General features: G+C 42.8%; 4 protein-coding genes across 4 annotated transcripts; 2 read left to right on the top strand and 2 right to left on the bottom strand.

The window, feature by feature from the left end:
• Window positions 1-645: 645 nt before the first annotated feature.
• ccdc197 (coiled-coil domain containing 197) lies at window positions 646-3,175 on the bottom strand. Its single transcript, XM_071542237.1, has 9 exons — window positions 3,069-3,175; window positions 2,793-2,832; window positions 2,449-2,625; window positions 2,106-2,263; window positions 1,936-2,018; window positions 1,633-1,805; window positions 1,388-1,498; window positions 1,175-1,291; window positions 646-1,084 (listed from the first exon to the last, which is right to left on the bottom strand). Exons 1-9 carry the CDS (start codon window positions 3,173-3,175, stop codon window positions 899-901), a joined length of 1,152 nt encoding a protein of 383 aa, XP_071398338.1. The 3' UTR covers window positions 646-898.
• Window positions 3,176-7,123: 3,948 nt separating this feature from the next.
• asb2b (ankyrin repeat and SOCS box containing 2b) lies at window positions 7,124-10,262 on the top strand. The gene is made up of 8 exons (XM_071542252.1): window positions 7,124-7,266; window positions 7,612-7,781; window positions 7,992-8,147; window positions 8,311-8,556; window positions 8,658-8,829; window positions 9,051-9,651; window positions 9,765-9,918; window positions 10,031-10,262. The coding sequence occupies exons 1-8, from the start codon at window positions 7,124-7,126 to the stop codon at window positions 10,159-10,161; spliced, it is 1,773 nt and encodes a 590-aa protein (XP_071398353.1). The 3' UTR covers window positions 10,162-10,262.
• Window positions 10,263-10,871: 609 nt separating this feature from the next.
• LOC139663539 (protein FAM181A-like) lies at window positions 10,872-11,651 on the bottom strand. The gene has a single exon (XM_071542238.1). The coding sequence runs from the start codon at window positions 11,649-11,651 to the stop codon at window positions 10,872-10,874; it is 780 nt and encodes a 259-aa protein (XP_071398339.1).
• Window positions 11,652-17,217: 5,566 nt separating this feature from the next.
• LOC139663554 (proline-rich membrane anchor 1-like) lies at window positions 17,218-25,704 on the top strand. The gene is made up of 4 exons (XM_071542259.1): window positions 17,218-17,499; window positions 18,354-18,495; window positions 21,198-21,327; window positions 25,605-25,704. The coding sequence occupies exons 1-4, from the start codon at window positions 17,218-17,220 to the stop codon at window positions 25,702-25,704; spliced, it is 654 nt and encodes a 217-aa protein (XP_071398360.1).
• Window positions 25,705-26,667: the final 963 nt, after the last annotated feature.

Here is a 26,667-nt window from a genome sequence, read left to right as displayed (position 1 = left end):
TGTACTGTTTTGGTTCGAGCACATCAAGGGAAATTCATGCTGTATATATAATCATCCCTTACGTCTACTTTTCCTTAAATTCATTGTTTTGCAAGGTAGGTATTGAGGGAAATGACTGAGCTAAGGTGCTGACAATGAAAAGAACAAGTAGTCTACAAAAACTTTAATTCATTATCAAGATATGAAACCACAAAGGCTTTTTTCAATTAAATTAATCTGCAAATGGAAAATTTATTAAATAAAAAAAAGCATGCCATACATAGCTTAGCACTGCATCATATTACAGTAGGCTACATTATTTAACATAATACAGTACATTATTTCACCCATTTTAAGAGCAGAATGATTTGTCAACATGATCCAATAATCCCATTCATTTTCTTCATAGGCAAAAAAAATGGATGGCCAGAAATGACACTTGAGAGGACTATGGAGGCAGACAGATCAGCTTGCTCCACCTCACCTCACTTTAAACTCTGCTCTCATTGGCTGCTGGCAGTCTCTGCTCCTGGAATGAATCTCTGTTCTGCACTATTTTTAATGAATGTTAATAAATAATAATTGTAATAATTAAATGTTATTCTTCTGCCAAGCAATATGCATAGTTCTTGAACAGCAGCTAAACAAAATAGTTGCTCAGCAACACATGAGTACCAGTGATTTTCAGTTAGTGCATTAATATTTAAATTAACTGTTATGTGGTCACAGGTGTGCATTTATCAGGTACTTTACAACAACTTCACATGTGACTACCAATCAGAACTGAGGCCTGTTCACATAATACCTGCCACAACATCATAAAAGCTTATGGGGCAATTCAAAATTCAACTAAAATTGCATTGACCATTGCATTAAAAGCAACAAACGCAGAAGTTGTAAAAAAACAACAACATCCACATCAACTAGATGTCTCGCTCTTCCCACTGACTTTACTTGAACTTTTTAGTTGTGTTTTACTAGTGATGTTTTTTGATGATCCTCTCTCTCTCTTGTCTGGTAAATCTGTTCCACTTGCCACTGCAAACCCACAGGCCATCAGTCTCATAGCTCTCTTCTCTGTGTCTGCCTTGTCCAGAATGTACTCCTGAAATTGCAGAGTGGGTTAATCAAGAGTTGGGTATAGCAGTGTAAATTATCTAAATACTCATAACCAACTAATGCCTGAAGATATTACCTTCATCATGTCCATCATCACCAGTATGTTCATGTCTTCTAGAGGTCCATAGGTTTGTAAGTAGCACTGCTCTCCCAGGTTCTTGATAGCGATAAGCAAGCTTCCAACTTCCTCAACCTGAATGGCAGTGATGTGTTTGAGAATATTTCTGTCCAAAACCCCAGTCTGCACATTAGCTAAAGCCAAGTTAAATGTTTTAAACCATAGCTATACCTGGTCTCTGGACTGGTCTTGATCCATCAGCAGGTTCATCTCCCTCTGCTTGTTCTTCTCTTTGAGTCTGTCCCACTGACTCTGGAGTTCAGACAGTTCCTTGTTGGTCATCTGCCACAGACAGATAAAAAAAAAAACCCTTAACTGGGCTGTTCAGTCTGCATCAAAGTCACTCATCCAGTCACTATCCATGGGAGAAATGTTTATGTACTGAATGTGTGTGTGTGTGTGTGTGTACGGCTGACCAGCTTGTTTGTGTTATGTTCCTGCTTCATGATCTCCAGTTGTCTCTGGCCCTGCTCCAGCTCCTCTGCCAGCTGCCCCACATGCTGCACCAGGTCCTGGTGGGTGAGAGACAGAGTCTCGTGGCGCCGAATGATGGGCATAACCAAGTAATCTGACCCATACTCAAGGTAATCTGAAACAGATTTGGTACTGCTCACAGCCAGTGTATAATTAAGTGATTAAGACAAGCAGGCTCAACAACCAGCATTTGCTCGTATAGAATTTCATTCATGGGAGGAGATAAAACTCAATAATCAACTTACTCTCAGGGAGATGATCTAGTATTTTCATCAAGTAGGCTTCATAGATTTTGTATTTTGCCACTCTCTCCTTTAAATCTTGTTGTCTGTAGAGTAAGATATGGTACAGCTGAGGTGAAAAGTGACCAGATGAGCAATATCCTCATATGAAGGCTAAAGTTTAAAGTTCTCACCTGACTTGAAGTTTGTTCAGCTTTTCAGTCAGGTCTTCTATCTCTCTCTGCTTGCAAATGTTCTGCTCCCGTGCAACCTGATACTTCTTCAGAGCTCGACGTCGCTTCACTTCATTATCGTCCACAAACTTCTCAAATTTCTTCGCTTTATCTCTGGTCTGGATGAAAAAACAAACCCCAAGGGCATCTGAATTAGAACAATGTCTTTTCGCCTGTCACTGATGGAAATCTACTCCACAATTATGCTTGCATTCAAGGACTTTTTCTTCTTTCTGCTTCATCTCTGATCACAGATTCCCAATGTCCGTTTGAATACACATTAAGGGCAATGTGTGCAACTCACCTCCTGTTGTTTTATTTCCAGTTCAGACCTTCTCTGAGCGAGGGCCTGCATGTGGCTCTTAAACTCTTGCCGTTTCAGTGCTAGTTGCCTGTCCACCTTGTTCAGCTCAACCTGCTTCTTCAGCACCAAGGTCTTCTGCAAGGTGTTCACTCCTGCCTCCAGGATCCTGCCTGCAGTCTACATATGAAATAACTATTCAGCTGCATAAAGACTTAAACAACTCCCATGTACCAAACGCACTTAAAAAGTGAACCATCAACTTTTGATCTATTTTTTTATGAAGGCAAAAGTTGACAGACAATAATTTGAGATGATCATGTGCTAATTGTTATTCACTCTCTTACCTCTGTTATAACAGGTATGTGATTGACATTTTCTTCCTTTCTATGTTTGAGTAGAAAATTGTTTGATTGTTAGTAACAATAATACAGTATCAAATTGCAGGCTTAAAGTTTGAGCTATAAATTGTAATTGTACTGCATTAAAACCAGCCAGGAAAACATTCATCAATAGGTTGTCAAAAACACAATTGTAGAAAAATGATTGATGCTATGTATGTAGACTAGGCCTTCTTGTAAGGATGTTGTCTACTGTAGGCTATAAGAAAAGCATATGCCTACCTGGTGTCTTCCAACTGCGTTACAAAAATGTTTCTCATTCTATTTTCCACCGTGAGTTTTAGACGAGAATCGTTTTCATCTAAGGAAGGAAGAGCGGAATTCTCCATGTTTTTAGGTTTGCAACTTTATTTTCCAGGTATCCTGAAGGGTAACAGTCCTGGAATTATTCACAACTGCGTTCTAACTTCCACATTCAGACGAATCAGAAAGACGACATGGGTCTTTCCGGGTGTTTTCCTGGATTTGTGTTACTGTTGCCTGGGAACCAGAGGCGAGACAGCGGGGAATGCGCCGGGATCGTTTCTCCGTTGTCATAGCAACTGCCGGGGAGGCGTTCTGTTTCATTGACAGAGTGAGAAGCATAGAGATGAGGTTAATAGAAACCAAAGAGGTGGAAAAAAGCAAAGAACGCTCACTCTGTCTCTATTTCCGGGAACCACGAGAGCTCGTGCTGTCCCTTGACAAAATTCATCATGTCCAGAATGAAGTCAGAAGTCTGAGTGTAAAGCCAGAATTCTGAGATAAAAGTCTGAATTCTGAGATCCTGGAAATAAAGTCAGAATTCTGAGAATAATTTCAGAATTCTGAGATCAAACTCAGAAACCTTACTTTAAACTAATCTCAGAATTGTGACTTAATCTCAGAATTGTGACTTAATCTCAGAATTCTGACTTTAATCTCAGAATTCTGACTTTACACTCAGAAGTCTGACTTTATTATCAGAATTCTGAGATTCTGAGAATAAAGTCAGACTTCTGAGTAAGAACTCTCAGAACTCAAATTTTTCATGTGGCCCTAATCCTCTGCCGCAGTCTTCCCATCACTATTTACGCCTTCCCTTACCTATACTGTAGCTGACATATTTTTTCCAAATACAATATCTCTGCATGGCCCTCCGTCACATATTCATGTTTCAGTAAAACTCAAAGGAAATGATGGCAGACTGAGTTGAAGTGATTGAATGTGGGCTTCTTAACATCACTCATGAAACCTCTTCACCTCACTTCCGGGTTGGATCTCTACTCCACAAACATAATTAATCATTAAGACTAGTTTACATGTCTTTGAAATATTTTCTAGTATTGTCAAATGGCTACACTTGACAATATTTAAGGACATTTATTTTACAGCATTTCTATATTTTTGTGATTTTTCAAACTCAAAACACAAAGTAGTAGCTAATAGCCTAATAAACAATAAATAATTTCTATTGTTGGTGACCCCTGAACCTTACTGGCTCACATCACCTTCTCAGTGTAGTGCTCACTGTGTTGTGGAGCCTCAAAGCATGTTGGCTAGTTCCACCAGTTGTTAAGAGATATGCTGAAGGACTTGTTTTTGTCAGACAAAAAACAAAACCCATCTGCAATTTAGATGCAGGAAGAATTTTTCCTAAGAACTTCCAAAGAAGCAATTGTGAAACCACTGTCAGCTCTGAAAGCAGTGTTGTCTGACTGTCAAGCAAGTTTACAGCCTGCATAATGACTGTTGGACTTTGTTAAACTGGCACATTTTATTCAAATGATGAACTTTATGATTTAATGCTAAGAGATAATATAACAGAGGAATACTGCACAGCATAATTGTTCATCTTATCAAGCTGCATTGAAAGACTCCACAGTGTGAAAGCTGCTACTGTCAATGTGGATGAGAAATATCGTGGCAGAACAAGCAGACACAGGTGAGTTGGAATTTCAAAAATACCATTATGGCTCTGCCAAGCTTTTATGCTTGATGCTATGCTACTATACTACTTTCTATCACTGTACTGTCATGCTTGTTAAACAGAAATAATATGGCTAAAGCAGACTAAAATTTTTAAACAAACAGCAGTTGGTGTGTCAAATCATATATTATCTTTAGAATGTTTCGTCATCCAAATGTGTCCAAAACCCCCTTCTGTCCTGTATGTGTTTGCATTTCATCTTAGTTTAATAAAGTCTAGATGGAAACAATGTTTTCTTTAGTAGTCATTGGTGAGTAAATACCCTTGAGACTTTAACTCAAGCTCTGTGTGTAATTCTAATGCTATCCTGCTACATAACAACTCTCAGTAACACTGCACAAGACCTCACATCAGTGTAGCCTTTGGTGCTGCAGAATCAAACCAAACAAAGTGGAACATGCCCTTAAAAGGCAGCTATCCTCATTGCTGGAGTTGCTGCTCTGTGTTTGGCAGTGCAGCTTCTTTCACTTCTTTTATATCAGCTTGGTTCCTACACCTTATGACTGTATGTGTGTATTATGCTCTGTCTGCTGAGACATTCTTCTTTTTTTTCAGACTTTTGAAACCAAGTTTTACCATTTCTGACATGATGTGTAATTGCTGATGTGAAGTCTAATGTATTTGTGTTCTGGTGTGTTTCAGATCCCTGTTTGTCAAGTTCAGCATAATCAGCCTCATCACTGGGCTATGAGGACAACAGCAACACACTGTTGGATATCCAGGTCCTTGGATCTGACAACAGATCTCCTTCAGTGATGCTGTCAGCCAGCAGATCCAGGACTTTATACCAGAGACTGAACACTGAAAACAAAGATAGGCCTGCTGCCTACTCACAGACTCTCACCACTTCAGCCAACACAACAGTAAACTTGCTCAGGTGAGCCAACATCATATTATTTAGGTCAATGGCATTACTAATCTAAATAAAACTGAAGAAAATTTTGAAACCAGCCACTTCATGTGGTTACAGGGTATGTTTTGGTGTTACAAATAGTTGTAGATTGCATGAATGAAGTCCTGAAATGTCACGGTCATTGATCAGCATAATAAAATGCATGCAATTACATTGCTGATAATCTGAGACCTCTGCGTGTACATGACTATGATGATTTTTCCTAAAACATTAGAGCGGCTGAGGGAATCTCTCTAGAAAAATATATTCACATCTGATCAGCGTCTCTCTCTAAGAAATCTAAGACACATTTAGTTTTGTGCCAAGACACAAACATCCCATACATATATGAATACTTGTGTCATTGTGTCCGTCTGACACTGCAGACACTAACCCAAATCTGGTGTTTTACCTTAAAAAGATAGGAGTAAGAGCAAAAATATCTGGTAAAATTTACCAGACATTTTTGCTGGAGAAACCAATGACGAACCAGATAACCAAAGAGTCTTCCTGGTACTTTTGTTTATCTGCCATAGAAAAACACTTTCTGAGAAATGTTCTGGAGAACCTGCAAAACACGACCCGTTCCATAGCTTGCTCACTAGCGCCCCCGATAGACCTTGTTTTGAACCCTTTATGAGGCCTATGGAAATGCAATTTTCTTAAAAAGTCATACATTTTAAGAGTAAATTAAAACTAAAGTGGTTCACGCTAAAGTTGTGTGAAGAATGCCTAGAATATAAGATGATGACATTGTATTGTGAAAATGTTGCCAAACCCATATCAGGGAGGGCAGTCCATTGACCTCTGTTAGGGTCAATCTGATTCATCTTTCAGTAGACTATACTACCTCTTTTGTTTCCATTGTAATGCTCCTTTAACCTGTGGTGGGCTATAAGTGGTGATTTCAGATGATTTGTTTAGCTTTAAGTGGTCTTCCTAAACAAAAATCAATATAAGATTGATATAATATACCTACAGGGACATATAGGCCCAGTGTCTGTGGAGCTCAATAGTGAGTTTATAGTGAATTTATCATACTTTGTGGCACTTTTATCTCTTATTGTATCACTATAATATTCCTATAGGGATTTAGTGTCCTATCAACATTCTCCTATAGGATTACTACATTTCTTGTTCTTTAGAGCTACATAACGTGCATTGGGTGTCTGAGCATAATGGGAACCCACCTAATTAAGGCTAGGCTAAATGCAAAGACAAGCAACTATTCTTAGATTCCATTATCTTGAACGCTGTCTGCCTTATCTGTGGATGTCGGAGAGTCTTGACATATATGGATAGACCCGCCACCGCCTGTCTGACAATACAGTCCCAAAATAATCTGAGCGAGCAGCTGAGCCCCCCGCGCGGCCGTGCTGCTGCACCACACCACCGCCGCGCTATGCACTAAATACTACACTGAATACCACTGGTATAATGACGAAATTCAGCTATTCCGATTATTTATCACAGTTTCGTAATGTCGGCAGTAAAGGTAATTCGGTTTTGTCGAGACCGAGACGGCCAGGCGATGGGAGGAGATGTGACAGGCAGAGCGACGTAACGTCAGAGTCCACGGAGTGAGTCTTTTGTTGTATTTGACACGGCGGCTGACCGGGGGGGATTTTCCTATTGCCATGCGTGCTGGGGTCTTATGTGTCAGTGTATTAGAAATGATGTAGTTAGGATAAGAGGCATTTCCATTGTCTTGACTACTGGACCAAGAAAAATTGCTTAGAAATAGCCTAGCAGCATAATAGCATAATTATAGTCAGACAAAATCAGACAATCACCTATAGATTGAGGTTAGGGTTCAGGGGTACATTCCTTGATAGCCTTCAAACAGTGTGTAGAATACACACTGATGCCTGTTATATTAAATTGCATACGTTTGAATGAATTAAAGTGAATCTATTCTTTTCAAGGGATGTTGATCCAGTGGTCTGTGCCATCAGGAGAGGGGATGTGAAGGCTGTTAATGATCTGGCAGCGTCTGCCCCACACAGCCTGATGAAGGAGAACAAAGATGGGTGGATACCTTTGCATGACGCTGCCTATTGTGGAGCGACCGAGTGCATGAAGACGCTGCTGAGGGGTAAACACTGAAAGCATCATTGAAGGTCTCTCAGCTGGAAAGCGGTGCCTTTGTAGAGTTTTAAACACACTGACTCAATGTGATCATGTGCCAATGGAAACATACTATTTAATACTTTCAAAGATGTGAGGAGTGCACAGTTTGAACAGTTGCCAAACGCAAAACGAGTCGCTTAACTGGTTTGTGTGAGCTGTGTATTTCCTGCTCTAGCCCATCCAGGTTTAGTAGACAAACGCACCCTGCAGGAACAGACGGCCTTGCTCCTGGCTGTGTCTTGTGAACACCTGTCCTGTGTGCGGTGCCTTCTGGAGGCAGGCGCTGATCCCGACATCAGCAGCAAGAATAAAGAAACCCCGTTATATAAAGGTACAGCTGTGAAATCAATTTTATAAAACATTCAGATTTTATCATTTTATAAAAAAAAAAACAGAGAGATAAAAGAGACATGAGAGAGAAACTAAACTGTATTTCTGCCAATTATATGCCAATAATGATTTTGTGTGTCTCCCTATCATGTGTGATGCTGCAGCCTGTGAGCGGGAGAATGTGGACATGGTGAGCCTCATTGTTTCCCATGGTGCCACTGTGAACCAGCGGTGTGGCCAGGGCTGGACAGCCCTCCATGAGGCGGTATCCAGGAACAATACAGAAATCTGTGAGATGCTCCTGAGAGCCGGGGCCACAGTCAATCCGCCCAACACCTACAGCATCACACCGCTCACTGTCGCAGCTCAGCGAGGACAGCTGAAGGTGCTGAGTTATCTTATTGGGAAAGGTAGGTTGTACTGTTTCTACACAGAATGTACCCCCTTTTCATGTTGTTGATCCCCACTAATAGTAATTCTAAGGGTGTAAAGGAATACTGCTTTTCTTCAGGTGCTGATGTGAACATACAGACATGCGATGGCATTACAGCGCTGTATGAGGCGAGTAAAAATGGCCACAGGGAAATCGTAGCCATGCTGCTGACTAAAAATGCAGATGCCAACAAACCCACTAACTCAGGATTGCTGCCTCTGCATGTTGCTGCCCAGCATGGACACCACGAGTAAGTTATAGCTTGTTAATTAGGTGTACATTTATTGTAATAAAACATTGATCATAATTGTAACATTTGTATGCAGATACAAAGCTGTAGTTGTGTAATATAGTTTAGTGATTGGTGTAATTTGAGCTATCACAATGTCCATACAAAACTGCTAAGCCTGTTACAGCACACTGTATTTGTTGTCTTTTATGTATTTTGTGTTATCCTCATGTTGTGTCCAGGATTGTATCCCTGCTTGTCCCAGTGACGAGTCGAGCCAGGCTTCGCCACAGTTGGATCAGCCCCCTCCACCTGGCAGCAGAGCACAACAGACACTCAGTGGCAGCTGTGCTGCTCAAGACAGGTGCAGATGTCAATGCCACACTGTCCCACAGTCACTCCATCCAGTATGCTGATCGGCGCACAACAGCCCTCTGCTTCGCTATTGCCAACGGCAGCGCCGAGACAGCAGAAGTGTTACTGAAAGCTGGCGCTAGTCTGAGCCTGGACCCAGTCAACCCATTACTGATGGCTGTAAGGCAGAGCAGCGTCAGCACCGTCTCCTTACTGCTGAAGAACGGGGCGGACGTCAACGCCAGGATCCCATCTTATCCCACTACGTTTCCTGGTGTTGTCGCACTTTGCATGAATAATCTACCTCTACTCAAGTGCCTTTTGGACAATGGGTGCAATCCCCTAGCCTGCTTTACCTGTACATATGGCAGTTCCCTCCACCCAACCACAGGATCCCACATAAGTACTGGTGGTGGCAATGGATATGTTGTGCAAAACGACGGCATACCTCCTTTAACCTGCACAGAGCCATCAGCAAGGGCGACACAGGTGTGATGAATAGGAAAGAAAAATGTTATGCATTTCATAATAACTGAAATAATTATATTTTCTATAAATAATTTAGCTTTTGTCAAGCCATATTCTGTTCTTTTGATCCTCAGTTCTGTGAGTGGCTTTCCACCCCGGCTGTGTGTAACTCGGCAGGACCTATCATAGACCTGCTGCTGGAGCACGTTGCTCATGTTCAGCTGTGCGCCAGGCTCACTGAACTCCTGGACAGCCGAGAAGAATGGCTCGCTGTAAAGAGCAAGTCATGTAAGTATGAGACAAAACCTCATCCCTCACTTACATCCCTACATCTCTGTTTGTCTCTCACACATACAGTACATACAAACAAGACAAATGACAACCCTCCTTGTCTCTATAGTGTCAACTCGTCCCCTGCTGCACCTATGCAGACTAAGGATCCGTACTCAGTTGGGGAGAGACAGACTGAGATCTCTGACAAGCCTTCCTCTGCCAGACAGACTAATCAGATACCTGAGCCTCATCGACTGATTTTAAGACTCCAGGACTCACTGCAAATAATGCAAACTGGTATCAGAGACATGAATGAATCTAATTCATTTTTGTGTTTCTTTTTCAATTTGTCAATTATCTATGTGAAAATTATGTTTTGTAAGATATGTAATGTATTTGTGTAGGATGTGACAACAATGTTCTTAAATCGGTCATTTAGTTGTTTACATCGTTTTTTCTAGTTGAAAACTAGAAATGCTCAGTGATGACATGTTTTGAGGCCAAAAAGAGTTGAAGTTGAATCACTTTATTTATTTAAAAATAAATGTCATTGTTTCAAATGTGCCTATCAAACATTATTTTGAAAAAGAGACGCAATCTATGTCCAACATTCTATTCTCATAATTGAAAGAGGAAACTCAAACAGGACTTTTTGATTCATTTGCATGACTTCGGGTCCTCATGCACTCTGGAAACTGTCCTATAACTTACTGTCGTTTCTTGGAAATTGGGTGGCATCAGACTGACATTAATATGAAGTTGATGAACTCATCCCACGTGCAAGTGCAATTTCAGCCTATAGAAAAAGTAGGCTCGAGCATTCCAATAAGTGCTTGAGAAAGTGTCCCATCTTAAACTGCTGAAAGAGAAGTGTTGGCTGGGTAAAACACAAAATGAAAATAATTAGCCCTACTATTTACACATTTTTGTATGACGCCTTTTCGGCTGTGCGTCTATTAGTAGGCTACTTAAATGAAGCCAAACACACTGAAAATAGATGAGGAAACGGCGGGCTTAGTCGGTATGGGCTTGACCACAACGTGCGTATGGATTTTCTGTCCATAAGGATGTTCAGGAAGCTCAGTTTCAGTCCCTGTTGCTTTGCCCCACAGTCCCAGGGGCGAGTGGGGGACAACAATGTGGCTGTGGAGGACCTGGTGTCCGTGGTACTGGAAGGGGCAGCAGCCGCACACACTCACACAGTGGTGAGAGGTCAGGTCCAATTTCAGCGTCTCTTTGTCCGCAGAGCTGCGTCGACTGGAGGCAGACAATGTGGCTTTTGCATCATCATCATAACCTCTTTTCCTCTTTTCAGTTTCACCGGCCTCGGTTGCGCCCGGGCTCTGTTTCACTCCTAAATGTGAATGGTCCCTCGCAGTTTGGGTTAACTTGGGTTCCTCCCAAAACGAGGCTGGTAATTGGCGTTTCCTCATGGGCACCTGCTCCACGGTGGCCCCCACATGATTCTCCACATCTTGCGCATCCGAGCCGGCCTTTTCAGTGCCCTTCACACCCTGATGAATAGTCCCCGCCGGTTTAGCGCCTCCATACTCAGGAGATCTGTGCGTGTGGCATCTGGGGACTCTGGAGTATTTCTGAGAGAAGCGCTTTAGTTGCTTCTGCAGGTATTTCCTGTGATCCACAGAGCGTCTGCACGGAGCTGACTTGTCCAGAGCCGCCTTGATGTCGCTGGATGCCAAATTTACAAAATTCAGCAACGTTTTGACCTCACTGTCTGCATTTGCCATTTTTTGCCAAAGAATTTGCCCAAATTAATCCATACTAGAACTGCTTGTCCATCTCGAAGACCTGTTGAAGGGAAAGCAGAAAACAATTTTAAGTTGTGCATAAAAATGCGCGCGTTATTCCCTCAATAACAACAAAACTCACATCACTGTAGGACATCTGGAGTTAAGCCTAGAAGACCTGGCGTGATGCAGCTCATTTAACATCATTTTACAAGGAATTGCCCTACTCACCGCTGTTGGATGAATCCAGGCTCTTCAAGCCACAGTCTGAGCACAGATTTCTCTCCAGGCTGCAGTTAGAGCACTTCAACAAGTTGAATGAATATAAACTCCTTGTAGTTATGGTGCTTTGCTTGAACCAATCAGCGACCCCAGGCCCCTCACAATGCACCCCAATCAGCCTCCAAGCGCCCTGGTATCGAATTCTTCACCATTGCAAATTGTTGTCATGGAGATCCGCCTAAAAAAGCCGCTGAGGGGATGCAATATTTCTCTTACATGCTGATTTCGGTTCTGCGCGTTGGCCAAACATCGCCGAAAAAACGCAGTGCGCATGAATGAATATGCGTGTGTAGTCTGGTGAAATGCACATGCATCACAACTATATACGGGAGCGGTTAAAGTCGAGTTTTTAACTGTTCTAGATACCCCTCATGCCCTCCCCAAGAGTGATGTCAGATGTAGGATTTGGTGAGGAGGGGGGGATCTAAAGAGTGCATAACCATGGAAAGGGGCTTGAACGCTCAAGAATCTTGTCTTTCTGTTTGCCCCCTCAATCGAGCGACACAAAGGCTGAATTACTCATTCAAACCTCGCGGGACAAAGGGAAAGGAGCTGGATAGCACTCCTGCATTTGTAGTCAAACATTTAGAGACTTAAATCGAGTCGTCATGAAGGAGAAAGAGTCGGACAAAGCCCATAGAATTGCCATCAGCAAACATTTTCCTGTGTCATATTATGGGGTCTCCATGGCTCCCTCTGGCCCGCGGACAATAGCACAAGTTTGCACACTCGAATACTGTCACCCTGCCAACGGCAACAAGGGCCCAAAACAGGACAATCCCTAGAGAAAGCATGGGCTCCGCGGGGAAGGTTGCAATAGAGGAGGAAAAGGGGACTTGTGAAATGCTAATTGAGCTCCATCCCCTTATTGAAGTGAAAAAAGAGCACCTATCGTTCCATTGAGCCACGTCCTCTTAGCAGCAGCAGCGGAATGAGATGTGAGGAAACTGTTTGTCTGGTAAGTAACCTACACCTCATGCCGTACATTCTTACTGCCCTTAAACCCTGCACCCTGACCAGTCCTGCACCCATTTTTAAAAGTCAGGACATAGAATGCTAAAATGTCTGTGTGTATCATGCAGGCATTAAGGCTTAGGTTGTTTGTTTACTGTGAAGTGCAGGCCTATAGGCTACATGATTGATTATTGTCTATCTCTGTTGTGTGAGACCCACGCAGGTCTATATGCTCGGAGCAGAGCAGCTTTAGAGGGGGTGCATCCCTCGCGCTCTGGAGAGGCAATGGGACCCTATTGTCCTCCTCTCTTCTTCTTCCCTTCACCTCTCTGTTCAGCTGAAAAGGCCAATTAACAATGGGGCTCCCCTCCCCTGGCCTGTCACCCCACTCCTGTGCTTTTGAAGTGAAGGAGAATGAGAAAGAGGGAGGAAGCACAGTGGCATCAATAAATCCCACTATGTGTCCCTGTCCTTGTGCCAGCTTGGAAGACAGGTGGATGAGAAGTTGGTTGGCTATTACAGATTTTTCTTGAGTTGATCTATGGAACTCCTGAATAAAACGCAAACACATCACAAATCTAGCTTATTTATATATTCATGTATTCAGTCTATACTGGCTCAATCCTTTTGAGAGTCACAGGAGCCTATATCCCAGCTTATATTATGTGGAAGGCAGGGAGACACCGTGGACAGGCCATCAGCCCATCACAGGGCTAACACAGATAGACAGACACTCCCATTCACACCTTTAGACAATTTAGAGTCTCCAATCCACCTGACATGTATGTCTGGAATGCGTGAGGGAACGCACATGGGGAGAACATGCAAACTCCACACAGAAAGGGCCAGTGGGTCTGTGGAAGAATGTCTATGAGGATCTTCCTAGATTCTGCATTGAATAATTATTGTATAAAGCGCATCAACAGTCTTCCATCTATATCAAAGCTTTATTCATGCATTCCAAAACGGAGAGAAGGACAATACTAGCTGCAGTTTTCTGAAAGAGAATCACTCTACAAGGCCAAACACTCAGACAAAGCAATGTCTGATGATCACACTACCATTCCAGGAAGGGTGCAACAACTTTTTTTTAGTATTCCTTGTTAGAACTGGCCTTTCTTTATGTTAAGTGTTTCACATGCAAGCCACATGATGACACATGATGCACCATAGTCCACAATATTCCACAAGTCGAACCCGGGTCCTTCTTGCTATAAGGCTGAACCTCCATGCCTCACTAAGTTTGGATACTGTAACAGAAATGTGTTTATGAGCTGCCTGATGGAGCTCTAATTCTATATAAATTATTTCCACTCCATCGGCACACACTCCATGACAGACACATTCCATAATACATCCATGAGTGGCACCCACAACAATGAGTATAAACACATTTCTCTGTCTCACCTGTACAGTTCTCCTCTTATTGCTTTGCTCAAAAATAGCTCTGTGTTTTTCCCTTGACAGTGCAAGACATCTTCTTGCCCTTTGGCTCCAGCTGGGTTTTCTGCAGCTGTGCCTCAGCAAGGTTTGAGGTAGATGATCCTCCACTAAATCTTTCCTCTACACAGACAGCAACACAAATTCAAAGAATGACAAAACATTTAGATGCTATTATTTCCCCTTTTACTCTAAAAGCATTTCTTGATTGTTACGTGTTAAATAATGCTTTTTGCAGTGGTGTTTTAATTTTTGTATTATTTGGGCTATACCTTTTGCTTAAACACTAACCTATACAGTTGAGCAGACAGGCGCTGTTGTAGGACAGTTCTCTGAAATTCAGCAGTTACTAAACTACCATAAGGACAGCTTCTTTTTTCTACTTACTTCAATAATCTGGTAATGTTTGTTATAATGCAGTTACAGAGCACCTTAGTGTCACATGTGGCCAGTCTTTGCCACTAGATGGCAATCTACCTCCATTATGATACAGCCAAGCAGGACTGAGACAATAAAGGGGAAATAGATAGTTAAGCTAAATGCTATTGAGTGAATTTCAGCTGAAAATTAATATGCCTTGATTGACTGAGGTTTTAAAATCACTTTTACTGAGATACAAATAGTATCATGTTCATGGGTTTATGAGCAGGGATGTAAATGCTGTTTCATTACTATAATATTACTGCAAGAACACAGCAATTACATATTTAAGCAATGGGTTCTCTGATTTGAGTCTGAAAGGGCTGCAATGTTTGCTGTAGCAGATTTTGTGCGGCCGTTGGAATGAGTTGAGCCAGCAGGAAGGAACCAGGCGATGTAGTGCTTCTCTCTTGTCAGGTAATCAATACTGGGATAGACTGTAGGAGAGGATGGAGGAGCTGAGCCACTGGGCAGCCTATATGCCAAATCCAGACTTGCACTTCTCAGACTCTGAAAAGGTCTGTGTTGTATGTGCCAATAATCAACCGCAATTCAACAGCAGCCATGGAATTTTCTCACTAAAAGTCAGCCACAACTCTTGGGCATGAGCTCACCCATCAGGTTTTGGAAGGGCTTTTAAAAGACATAACAAATGTGTAGCTGCAACATAAGGGCCTTAAGGCTAGATGCTGAATTCATTGATCTTAATCCAAAACTATTTTAATACTTGGCTCAGATGCCAGTTGTATTTCAGAGAAAAAACCTGGCAGGTTTTTATGAAATTTATCTCTTATGACACAATGGGCTGCCACTTCTGTTATTTAAACCACAAGTAGAACTTTCAGAGAGCAGCTAAGCCCTCTGGCTACACAAAATTAATGAGAAATTGTTATTTAAAAATGCATGAATAATAATCACAATACTGTACACTGATTCCCATATAATGATACACACCCAGGGCAGCAAGTTGGTGTAGTGAGTATTCCCATGGTGATCAATAAAATATCACATTATTATTGCTTTTACAAATTTGGAAATGTTAAAGAATTGTTTTCCTATCTATATCGGTACATTTAAAAACATATCATTATTCACAAGTTCTTTGTAAGGTACAGCTCTATAGATACAAAATATATTCTCCATAATGGCTTTGTGTATCAGCTTTGGTTCTTCACTGGTTCTCTCATAGTTATTAATGACATCATACCAAAGCAAGTTTTCTCACATTGCACCATTTGAACCAAGAAGAGCACAAAGGTTTTACTCCCATGTGACCTCACACAAACTCTAGTGTCAGTTTTTTTTAAGTAAATACAAATAAACTGAGAATGTCACGTTGGCATTCTAGTGTTGTGTGCATGGCTGTAGGCTGTGGGGTAATTTCATAACTGTCTCCACTGAAGACCACCAACATTATTATGCAACTCTCCTCTTACAAACCACCCATTGCAGTCTGGTTGTTTACACTCTACACCCTGGCCTACCTACAGTATCATCTCTTATAGTCTACACTACATCATAACACACATAGTGATAAAAAAAAAAGATACATTAAAAATGCAAGGTGTAATTTAAGCTTATGTTAAAATATGCTAAAATAAACATGACTTTATCGTTCTAACATGAATAATAAATGCCGGATTTGGTCTTGTGTTTAATATCATTTTGGGACATTGGACCACAGATAATTCTGCTACAGTACATCGAACATGGGTTGCTATGTTTTCAGTCGGTAGGCGTCTTACATAGGCCCCAGGTCTTTCTATAACCCCAGTCTCTCTCTCTCTCTCTCTCTCTCTCTCTCTCTCTCTCTCTCTCTCTCTCTCTCTCTCGCTCTCTCTACTCGACTTTAATTCGGTCTATCGAGCGTCATCCTTTACAGACTCGCCTCCATGCACTGTGGGCTACTTTCAGCTCTGACCAGTAAAAAAAAAAAACAAAGCCCAGTTGACATCCCCGACGCATTCAAATCCCTATCCCTTCCCCGTGTTTTGGGACTTTGGAAAGAATTTGAGATCGGGGGGAAATTTTAAGCCCGCTGTCAGGATGATCTGATGTGAGCGCTGCATCAAGTGCGCGGTGGTGATGCTCCTGTATAAAACAGCCCGCTGTATTTTGGCACAGAGGGGGATGCATCAGTTTAACCCTCGGCTCTGCCCTCCGGACTCGCCCATACATTATTTAGCCTAGATAAGTTGAGGAGATGTGTGATGCTATTGTGAGGAATCCTATCGCACGATATTCCTGAGGATCTCTCTCTTCATTTTTCTTCAACTTCGATGGCTTGAGTGGCCCATTTGCACTCATGTTTGCAGCCGAGGAGGGATGTAAGGTACGGGCCATCTACCGCCCTCACATTGCACGGAGTAGCGGCGTGATTCAGGTCGCTATCTGAGTGCCAATAAAAAAAACTACTTTCGAGATATGAATTATCGAGATTTGCAGCTCATTCCACCGTCTCGCTTGTCCTATGCTATCGACAACGGGATTTCAAGAGGAAAATGATTGTGGCATAAACTATTTCTGGAGACGCCTGTCACAGATATCGCCGCTGAACTGGACAGGGTGGATGGTTATTTCCCAAACAGTCCAATCCTATGTATACTGCATTCATTTGTTGGAAACGCTGCCTAGTGTCTTCGAGAACAGCGCAAGAGGAATGCTGGTCCAAGATCTAATGCCATTTACTTTAAGTTTTTGGCCTTTTTTCTTCGGTCATTGCCTTCTCTCACTGTTTTTACTCTCATGCCAGGTAAGGATCACGTTCAGGCGCGCCACTTGTCATTTTACGCATGAGAAGATGTTACACAAGTGTAATTGGAGTTTAATTTACTGCTGGACTATGCGGGTGGACTGGGGCGGCTGATGAGCATTGCCAAAGTAAACTTTATTATTTATGTACGATTAATATACATGGTCTTGTTTCCTTATAATTTTCGTGTGTCTGCACCAGTGGATATGTCACCAGTCCAGGACACACCTGTCTTAAGTTAATAGTGACAGACATGCATGTGAAATGAGTTTCCAATAAAGCATGAGAAATATAGCTATGTATAAACACACACTCACTCTATTCTATTGTGGTGTAGAACATGGAGTAGCCAACTGTGTTTCTATGATAACAATATACAGTTATCCCACCAGGATCCCTGCAGCAGGCATATGTTAGGGATGAGTATTCTAACCTCTGCCCCATGCTGCTGCCTACAGATAGTGGTGAGCCGTTGTTCACACGCACACAGTGTTGCCAGGGTTCATGTGTAATGTGATCTGCTTGAGTTTCCAAGTCCACCCACGCACACTCCTCGGGGCAGCCTGCTGCCCACTCTGTTAGTGGGTGGTTTCTTACAGGGAGCGGGCTGCAGCCATAAACATGATACTATTCTGCATGTCTATACACAGCAGCTGCTGTGACAACAACAGTGGAGCAGTGATATCCACTGGGCTCAATACTACTAACAACCAGGAGGCTGCCGTTGGCTGAAGCATCTCCATTTATGATGCACGATACTGCAACTGTTATTTCTCAGTGTGCACTGAAGGACGGTGCCTGAAACATTTTAATGTCTCTCACTCTTGTGCTCTCTCCCTCTCTCTTACCATAAGGGAGAACTCCAGAGGTCATGCTCACAGACTGTGGCGGAGAAAGTTAGCGAACAGTGCCAGCTGGCATGCCACTGTAGAAGCTACCCTCCCCTTCCTCCACCGCCTCCTCCACCGCCTCCCCCACGGCTACTGGGGACCACAGGTAAGAGTCCCAGCTCGCACCTCCAGCTTTCGCACCTGTCTTGCTCGAAACTGTCTGTCTCACTCTCATCTGTTTTGCCCACAGTTGTCTCACGGAACCCCCATTCCTAGCCAGACACAGGTGCTGAGCAACTGGCTAGTCCTAAGAAACTGTTTTGGCATTAAGTGTTTCCTTTTGAGAATAGAAGAAAGAATTTAAAATCAAGTCCCAGAGATTAGCGTTTGCGTGTATGCACGTTTTTGCACGTTTTCTTCTGTGTGTGTGTGTGTGTGTGTGATATAGCCGGCAGGATGTTGACAGCTGAACACAAGACTAATTTATGCTGGGTCTGACCTTGGGGAGTACCCAGCTGCCTGTGAAATCCATGCCTGCTGGGCTGCCAAGCTCAGTGGTTCAGTGGTAGGGTTTCCCCCGGAGGACCCCTGATTAAAACGCAGATGAGTTAATTAAATTAGCTTTAGTTTGATAGAGATAAGGGGCTAATGAACCGGCCCAGTAGTTCCAGCTTCGTTTTGAAGTCGAGCCGGCGGCAATCAGGGTCTGCGTGGGTATGCGGTTGTGTGTGTGAGTGCGTGTGTGTGTATGCCTTTGCATGTGTGTCTGTATGGATACGGTGCCTGTTGCGGCACGGTTTCCCCTCTACACTCCTGTTTTCGTCCCATTCCAGAGATGGTAAATCCATTGACAGATAGCCTAATCTATTTCACCAGTCTGCCCGCTGAAAGTTGATATGATTTGTATGTAGTCACAAGCACCTTAATGAGCAATGCTGTGAAATATGGGACAGGCGTTGCTGATGATGCAGCCGTTCTGAGCTTTTACTGTGACTCTTTAGAATCACTCACCCTGAGCCCTTAATGTTATGAGTAGGGAGGAGCACTTAATCATCAAAGTCTCAACAGACAGCGGTGGAAAGGTTTCAATCAATCAGTTTCAATGATTTTTTTCTGTCTGGTCAATTTAGATGGACCTCCTTTTTCCCCTGACTCACCATGTGAGCCACCTATGAATAGAGAGTTATAGACCCTTCTGTGATTGTTGTCAAGGTCACTGCATAAATGCTGCCAGGACCATCTGACTGTACTGTAAGGTGGGGGTTTGAATGCCCAATTATGGCCGACGCATGACTACAACTCATTAGCGGGCGCTGCTTCTGCAGGCTTTGATGCCTCAGTAAACAGCATTATGTTATGATAAATATGATAAGCATGCTGATTTTTGTTCATTTTTTAGTTTACAGGAAAATGTTTGCAGAAGGCGGAGACAGCGTAAATAATTGGCCGATAGCGAGTTTCCCAATCTAAACTATATAGACACATAATTATTGTAAAACTCCTTCACCAGCCCAATTTGCAGAACTGTTAGAGCTTAAATTTTGCTTTAAACTTTAGTCTTTAAAAATGCAATGAATATGCATAGCTGGCATGAAAAACTGGGACAATGACTGAGACCTTATCTATCTGCAAAAAGTTTGAAAAATTAAAGAAATTGGCACTGTTAAGTAAGAGTCTGTGTGCTAAAAATGGTTCAGAAGTCCCTTCAAAGGAGTGAGCTTTATCACAATGAAGTAGATCCTTACCACTGACTGAATAAAATCCTACAGCCGTTGACAAAACGCAGGATTAAAATGGAAGTTTGGCTGAGAGGAGCTTTTAGATTCATAGTGACTTATGACGTGCTGTGCTGGGGAGAGCCATGCCTTGTCATTTGCTCAGGAGAAATTTGCTGTGTTGGAAGATAGTCTACAGCATTACTAAGGGGTATTTGTTGCTATGGTGTAAAACCCTCCCTCTCATTCACAACACAACAACACTAAATGCAGGAGCTGTGGATTCATCACTGGTATGTACATGTTTCAGGACAATGAAACTGGAACAAACCAGAACAGATACTGTCCCAGATTGATGGAGTGGCAGGCAGGGAGTAGTGGAGGAGAAACGTGAAGGGGGGAGAGAAGTATTGGATAGATAGATAGATAGATAGATAGATAGATAGATAGATAGATACACACATAGATAGATACACACATAGATAGATACATAGATACACGCATTCATGGCTAGATAGATGCATAGATAGTGACAGAAAGACATAGGAGATGAGACGAAGTTCTGCCCTACAGACACTAAGTTGCTGATGCACATAATGTTATACAACATTCCTAGTAAGTGGTCTTACTCCACAGATCTAATGTGGAAAGAGCAGGAGGTTCCTGCAAGTGTAATTGGTGTGGACAGGGAGTGCTGGTGTAAGGAAGGCTGACGGGACCTTAAATGATTCATGGTGTCGGGTTGGATATCTCTGAACGTTGAACCTAAGACCTACAGAACAGGCGAGGACACAGCTACTTCCCTACTGAGAGAGCAGGGAAGAAAATCACTTCCACGGTGCTCAGTTATGTACTATAATATTACAGCCAATCGATACACATTCATGGCCCATTGCAGCTGAACATGGGAGCTGGCCGGACTGCACTGATGATGAGTTTTCACCATGCCATCATAGAGTCTCGGATTGATGAGGAATCTAATAAATAAACCTAAGTCAGTGTCTAGGCTAAAGCCTTTAGCGTTGCAAACACATTAACTCATTTTTGAAAATGCAAATTTGTCTCTTATCTTCATTTTTTCTCTTCATCCTCTTCTTCTACATCATCTCTCCCATCCCGTTCTCTCTCACCCCCCCTCACTTCTCTCTCTCAGTGGCAGAGCCCATCGAGCCCTTGAGGCCCTGGTGGATGGAGATGGAGATTATAGTGCTTGGAACAGTGGGCTGTGCTTCAGTTGTCTTCCTCCTCTCAGCCATCATCATCTGCTACAAGGCCATCAAGAGGTTGGATGTCACTATTGCAATTCTGTTGCCTGGTCTTTTGTACTGTTGATGTAGTATCGCAATCACATCGTACTGTCATGCATCTGTCGAGAATAACCCTCTGTGAGAGTCTTTGATGTCAAAAACAGCATATTGGCATTGTAAGTAATTGTGCATGACAAACTATCATAGGCAGGTTACTCAACGTATGATTTGTGATTTGACCCATGGGAGATTGTGCCATTTCTCTTCCATCTGCGAACATGTGAATGAAGCAGAAGGCTACAGTGACCCTGTCATAACCCTGCTGGGTCACACTAAGGTCAGAGGTTAGATAATGGAATGGGTTGTAAATGTCACTGAGGAAGAGCCACTACAGCAAGTCATGCAGAAATATACTACTCTCTAAATTGGAGCTGCATGATGATTCGACTTTGCAATATTGTGCTGATTTTAAATTGTGTAATTGTCCCACGCTTCTTAGAATGGCAGCTTGATGAATGTGAAAGTGAAGGCAAGAGGCTAGCAGAGGAATCCCAAGGCCCTGCTGTTGCAGTGGCAACTGTTTCCCCCATTTGGATTGGCTTATTAGAGAAAAGGCTGTGTGAGGTTTTAGCCTGCAGCACAACCAAGACCCAATTCCCTGTGTGACATTCAGGCAGCACGGTGTCACACATGCAAACTGACATACACGTTCATGTTCGCAGACATTTAACAAACGCACACACATATCCAAACTGGGCAAAGCATTGCACGTGCACAGAGAGGCATGAGGAGCATACTTGTGTGCACCCACCCACATACCCAAACACACGCACACACACGCACACACACACATACACATATATATACATACATACATCATTTTAGCATATTTACACACTGTATAAAATGTAGCATGAACAATGACCGTCACAAACCCCTTTGAGAATAGCCATAGATATGTGTACAAAACTAAAGGAATATTTCTATTCTATATTTTATGTATATTTATATTTATTATGTTATATTATATCTTATCATATTTATGAGACTATATAAAGAGTTCATGCCCGATATGGCTTTCCTCAGTAGAATTCTATTTCTCCTTTCTTCAAACAACAAATAGGCAAAGTCAGGCAGCGGAAGTAATGGGTGGTTGGCTCAGGAATTCATTATGGCAATTCTCCAGCCCCCTGTGTAGCCAAGGGGCACCTTTTTTAATGCAGCAGTGGTAGGAAAGTGTTGTTGCAATACGGGCTCTAGCCCCAAACCCAAGTCATTATTTATGAATTAATTTGCGCAGTCATTCAGTCGCAGGCCACATCTTTTATACATGCAAGCGGGTCGTGTCCTGAAGCTCTGTGGGCTCTAGACTGCAGACTTTGTGCCACGCCAAGCTGCCCTCCACTCTGAATGAGAAGGGAAAAATACACAGGTCCAGCCAGACGGGCCTCATTAGACATTCATTAGTCTCCAGCCAATAGGAAAGCAGACTAAGGAAAAACTGTGGAGAAATAAAATGATTCCTTTGAAATTTGTCATGGATGCTCTAATCATCCATCATTCCTGAGACGAAGGGAGAACAACGCAGAGAAAAGGACGGATGAAAATGTTGTCTACCAAAGCAGGCAAAGGCAGTAATTGGGTATCTTAGTCAATAACAATGTGAGAGAGGGTTTGTCAGTGAGAAAAACAGAGCCAGTTATATATAGCCCTTCCAGCCCCTCAGTGCTCAGGGCTTTCCCAATGAAAATCAGCTGGCCGAGGGCCAAGGCCTGAGCACCACAGACAGCAGAGCCTTTTGTTATTTTTTATAATCTTTGTCTGCCAGTCATCTGTCAGAGGCAAAGGGGTTGGAAAAAAAAAACTATTCCATACAATTCTATTCAGCGGAGTCCACAACACCAGGGAAGCTGGTGTGTGCAAGCATAGAGAAGAGGATTCAGACACACGCTGTGTTTCAGTGTTGCTGTGCCATTCAAATCAAAAGACATGATGCTGCAGTCCAGGCTGTCAGCCATCCAGGAAGCCAAAACAAACACAACTCAACACAACTGCCTAATGAAGCTAGAAGCTTTTCCCAATCACTTACTGCGCTGGGAGTCTTGTCCAATGAAGAATGATACATCACAGCCGGTCCTGTCCAACGGCAATATATCAAATATATTCAATCACACATGCAACGGAAGCAAAATGATTTTGTAAAGCAAAATGGTTTAAAATCCAATATTTGCTTATACATAATTCATCTACTCTGTTTTTATCTTCCCAATTACCATACCCGCACCGTCAAAACAGGTGAAAAGCAACACAGGATTTTTAAGTCTGTTTTTTAATACTTTTTCTTTGAACCATAGCATGTTACTCTAATTTCCAGATGGCTGGAGTAATTGTAAACAGCTCAACACATGTCCCAATTTCATCATGATCCATTCCCCAAACTTCAAACAGGTATGTGTGCTGTGATTGCACAGCTTTGATATGAAATATTCATCTAACCTGTGAAGTGTTGTGTAGCCACCTGCCATGTGTCAACAGCATGGCATCTATTATTGAAGGCCTGGGTAGAGGTCGGTCTGAGGCCCAAAGGCTCTGCCCTGTGTGGTGGCCCGAAGCGACATGGTCAGCCTAACCGGAGATTACATCTTATTAGAAATGACCAGGACTGGAGCGTCTTCCAGCAGTCCATAGCGCACCAGTGTGGCCTTTTGTCCAAAATATTCCAAAGTTGAAATCATTGGTGAGCCACGGAAAAGTTGCATAATGCTGAATGAATATTGACCCCATTGACTACCACTTCTTTTCACAGGAGAATTCCCAGACTTGCTGTAAACAGTACAGCCCGTCCCTTAGAGAAAACTTTGGTATATCCCAACTCCCCTAGCTGCAGCTACATCAGCCAATCATCTTCCCCGCAGCAAGATGCGTTTCCACCCCGAGGCCGGACGGTTTCCTTTCCCAGGCTTTCCCAGGTCCCACTGGGACAGAGCAGCAGCATCTGTCCTACATGGCCAGCATGCGTCCCCGATGGCCTGCACCATTCAACCCCACCAGATGAAGCGCTCCCGCAGGAAGTCTGAGTCATTCCCTCACGTTTTGTTTACAACTTTGCTCCAGACCCATTATTAACACCCCCACCTCCAAAAAATAGAATGCAGCTCGGGGACATTTGAGTGTGTGATGTTCACAAATAGGCCGTGATACCTGTCATCTATTTTGGGGAACAGTTAGTCATATTCTTCTGGCAGGGTTTTACTTGTCACCTGCCATCATCAGTAAGAGCTGACCCCAAAAATAGACATATTGAAGCCATAAATGTTATTAAAAGTTACAAAAAAATTAAACAATGTCTGTGGAGCTTTCAGATGTTTCGCATGACTGAAACTTAAAACTTTCACTGCCATTTTTCAGCCTCAGATTGATTATAATTCAGTAGGTGTCTTTGTAAATATTTAGGAATGTCATGTATGAGATGGATTCAACCTGTAAGGATTTCCTCGCTGCATGACGCCTAAGAAGGGAAGAGGCTGGTGCCGGACCGGACTAGGAAAGACTGTCCGTCAAGTCGGACCGGCCAGCCAGGGCTTTCAGGAGAGAGGGAAGAAGACACGGAGCTAAGATGTAGCTTAAGGGTCCTGTGTGCCAGCGAAGGCACTGTACAGTGTTGAGTGGGACAATGACTGTACTAACTGTATTCAGATCTGTCTCTGAGTTACATAAGCCCGAGCAGAGGAGAGCAGCTGAGGGGGTCGGTGTAGAAGCCACAGTACACTGGACAAATATAATAACCACAAAAGCACTGAGGGGTGCATGAAAAGGGCTGCATTGAATGATACTGCTCTTCACAGACCAATAGCAGCAAGAGGATCATGTGTTGCAGCTTTCTTTGCACCAGAAAGTACTCGCAGAAAGGGGAAGAGTATTACAGGGCGGCCAACGTTGAGGGGGAATTTCACATGAGGTTATGTATTGATGTAATACCCAAGCTGTTTTGACATACACACACATGCTCATCACTTACGGGGAAGATTTCATTTACCAAGCCGCGTATGTAATTGCCTCATTCCCTGTGTTGCAATGTATCTTTCCCTCCTGTCTCCCCGCACAGATCCAACAGCAAAGTGACCTTTTAACATTGAGCTTATTAGAAAGGATAGCTATCCACCCAGAGCAGCCAGAGAAATCAAATCATCCTAAAGGTTAATAGGCTAGAAACTCTGTTTAATGACGTGGCCTTTAACTGGGGGCCAATACAACATCGAATCTCTCGTGTCAAGGAATGAATTCTCACTTATGAAACTGTTTGTTGTTCACAGGAAACCACTACGAAAAGAAGAGAACGGGACGAGTCGCGGGGAATACGCCATGAGCATCCGCAACAAGAAGGCCATGGGTACTAACAACACTGTGGTATAGACTGTCCCCTGACAGACACCGGAAGTGACATCACCGTTACCGTCTCTCACCTTACCCCAAATACAACAATCCCTTCTCACCCAGAATGCAACAGGGTTTTACCCGAGCTTTTCAAACGCATATACCTTTCCTCGTCTCTCGGCATGTCGCCCTGACTGAAGACACCGCTCGGCTCAAGAAAGGGCTGTAAAAGTTGGAAGGGAAAAAAATCAAGCGAGGGAGGATGGAGAGAAAGATCTACAAACCCCCATGGTGTCAAAAGTGGCACAGCAGGCTGAACATTATGCTCTTAGTAACAGCAAGTGTTGCTGACAGGCTGGTTGGCTGCTGGCTGGAGAGGGACTGTCTGCCAGTCTGCTGCAGATCCAGACCTCGCACACTGTTGACATCTGCAAGGGAACAACAGACAATACAGCAGCCCTGCAGTCCCATGGGCGGCTAAACAGGACAGCCCATCACACACAATAAATTACGTGCATGCAGTTTTTACGGAGAATGCAACATTTTTATATTCCTCACACTGTCCATCTTTTGTTTTCCATTTTTCGAGGCAGATGCTTTGTGAGAGGCATGATTTTACTGTTGGCCCTGGCTCTGAGATGTGGATTCATCTGACTATGCAATTTAAAGAAATCCATATAAAAAAAAAAAAAGAGGATCAACGTCAATATAGGACGTTCTGGTTATTTGCCATCCCAGCATTGCCACTGAGGACTTAGGCTCAATGTAATATATATTCATTCATCTATTTATTTGCTCTATTTATTTACTTATCTACCTTTGAATTTATTTTTCTACTTAAAAGATACTGTCCTGTTAGTTATTCACATCTTGAATGATGAATTCATTTTATTTCTTGATAGGTCTGTTTTTTAAGTGAATTATTCATAAACCATATAATTCATTTGTGATGCTCCAATGCTTTAAGCCCGCTGTCAGTTTGTTGAGACACTGATGCAGAAA

Source organism: Centroberyx affinis, unplaced genomic scaffold (genome assembly GCF_046629955.1).
Source record: "Centroberyx affinis isolate AG114_WGS23_722 - 3 ecotype Tasmania unplaced genomic scaffold, CSIRO-AGI_Caff_v1 ptg004046l_1, whole genome shotgun sequence".
In the NCBI taxonomy this organism is placed as follows: domain Eukaryota; kingdom Metazoa; phylum Chordata; class Actinopteri; order Beryciformes; family Berycidae; genus Centroberyx; species Centroberyx affinis.
Note: the sequence above shows the minus strand (reverse complement) of the source record. Positions and strands in the feature narration are given on the sequence as shown.

What these genes read in the sequence shown, in the direction of transcription:
- LOC139663554 (XM_071542259.1), top strand. Translation starts at nt 17,218, where the DNA reads ATGCTATCGACAACGGGATTTCAAGAGGAAAATGATTGTGGCATAAAC. An exon ending in TGTTTTTACTCTCATGCCAG is followed by an intron (nt 17,500 to 18,353) that starts GTAAGGATCACG and finishes TCTTACCATAAG; the next exon opens with GGAGAACTCCAGAGGTCATG. An exon ending in ACGGCTACTGGGGACCACAG is followed by an intron (nt 18,496 to 21,197) that starts GTAAGAGTCCCA and finishes TCTCTCTCTCAG; the next exon opens with TGGCAGAGCCCATCGAGCCC.
- ccdc197 (XM_071542237.1), bottom strand. Translation starts at nt 3,175, where the DNA reads ATGGAGAATTCCGCTCTTCCTTCCTTAGATGAAAACGATTCTCGTCTA. An exon ending in ACATACCTGTTATAACAGAG is followed by an intron (nt 2,626 to 2,792) that starts GTAAGAGAGTGA and finishes TTTCATATGTAG; the next exon opens with ACTGCAGGCAGGATCCTGGA. An exon ending in AAGACCAGTCCAGAGACCAG is followed by an intron (nt 1,292 to 1,387) that starts GTATAGCTATGG and finishes ACTGCCATTCAG; the next exon opens with GTTGAGGAAGTTGGAAGCTT.
- asb2b (XM_071542252.1), top strand. Translation starts at nt 7,124, where the DNA reads ATGACGAAATTCAGCTATTCCGATTATTTATCACAGTTTCGTAATGTC. An exon ending in GAGTTATCTTATTGGGAAAG is followed by an intron (nt 8,557 to 8,657) that starts GTAGGTTGTACT and finishes GCTTTTCTTCAG; the next exon opens with GTGCTGATGTGAACATACAG. An exon ending in CATCAGCAAGGGCGACACAG is followed by an intron (nt 9,652 to 9,764) that starts GTGTGATGAATA and finishes TTTGATCCTCAG; the next exon opens with TTCTGTGAGTGGCTTTCCAC.
- LOC139663539 (XM_071542238.1), bottom strand. Translation starts at nt 11,651, where the DNA reads ATGGCAAATGCAGACAGTGAGGTCAAAACGTTGCTGAATTTTGTAAAT.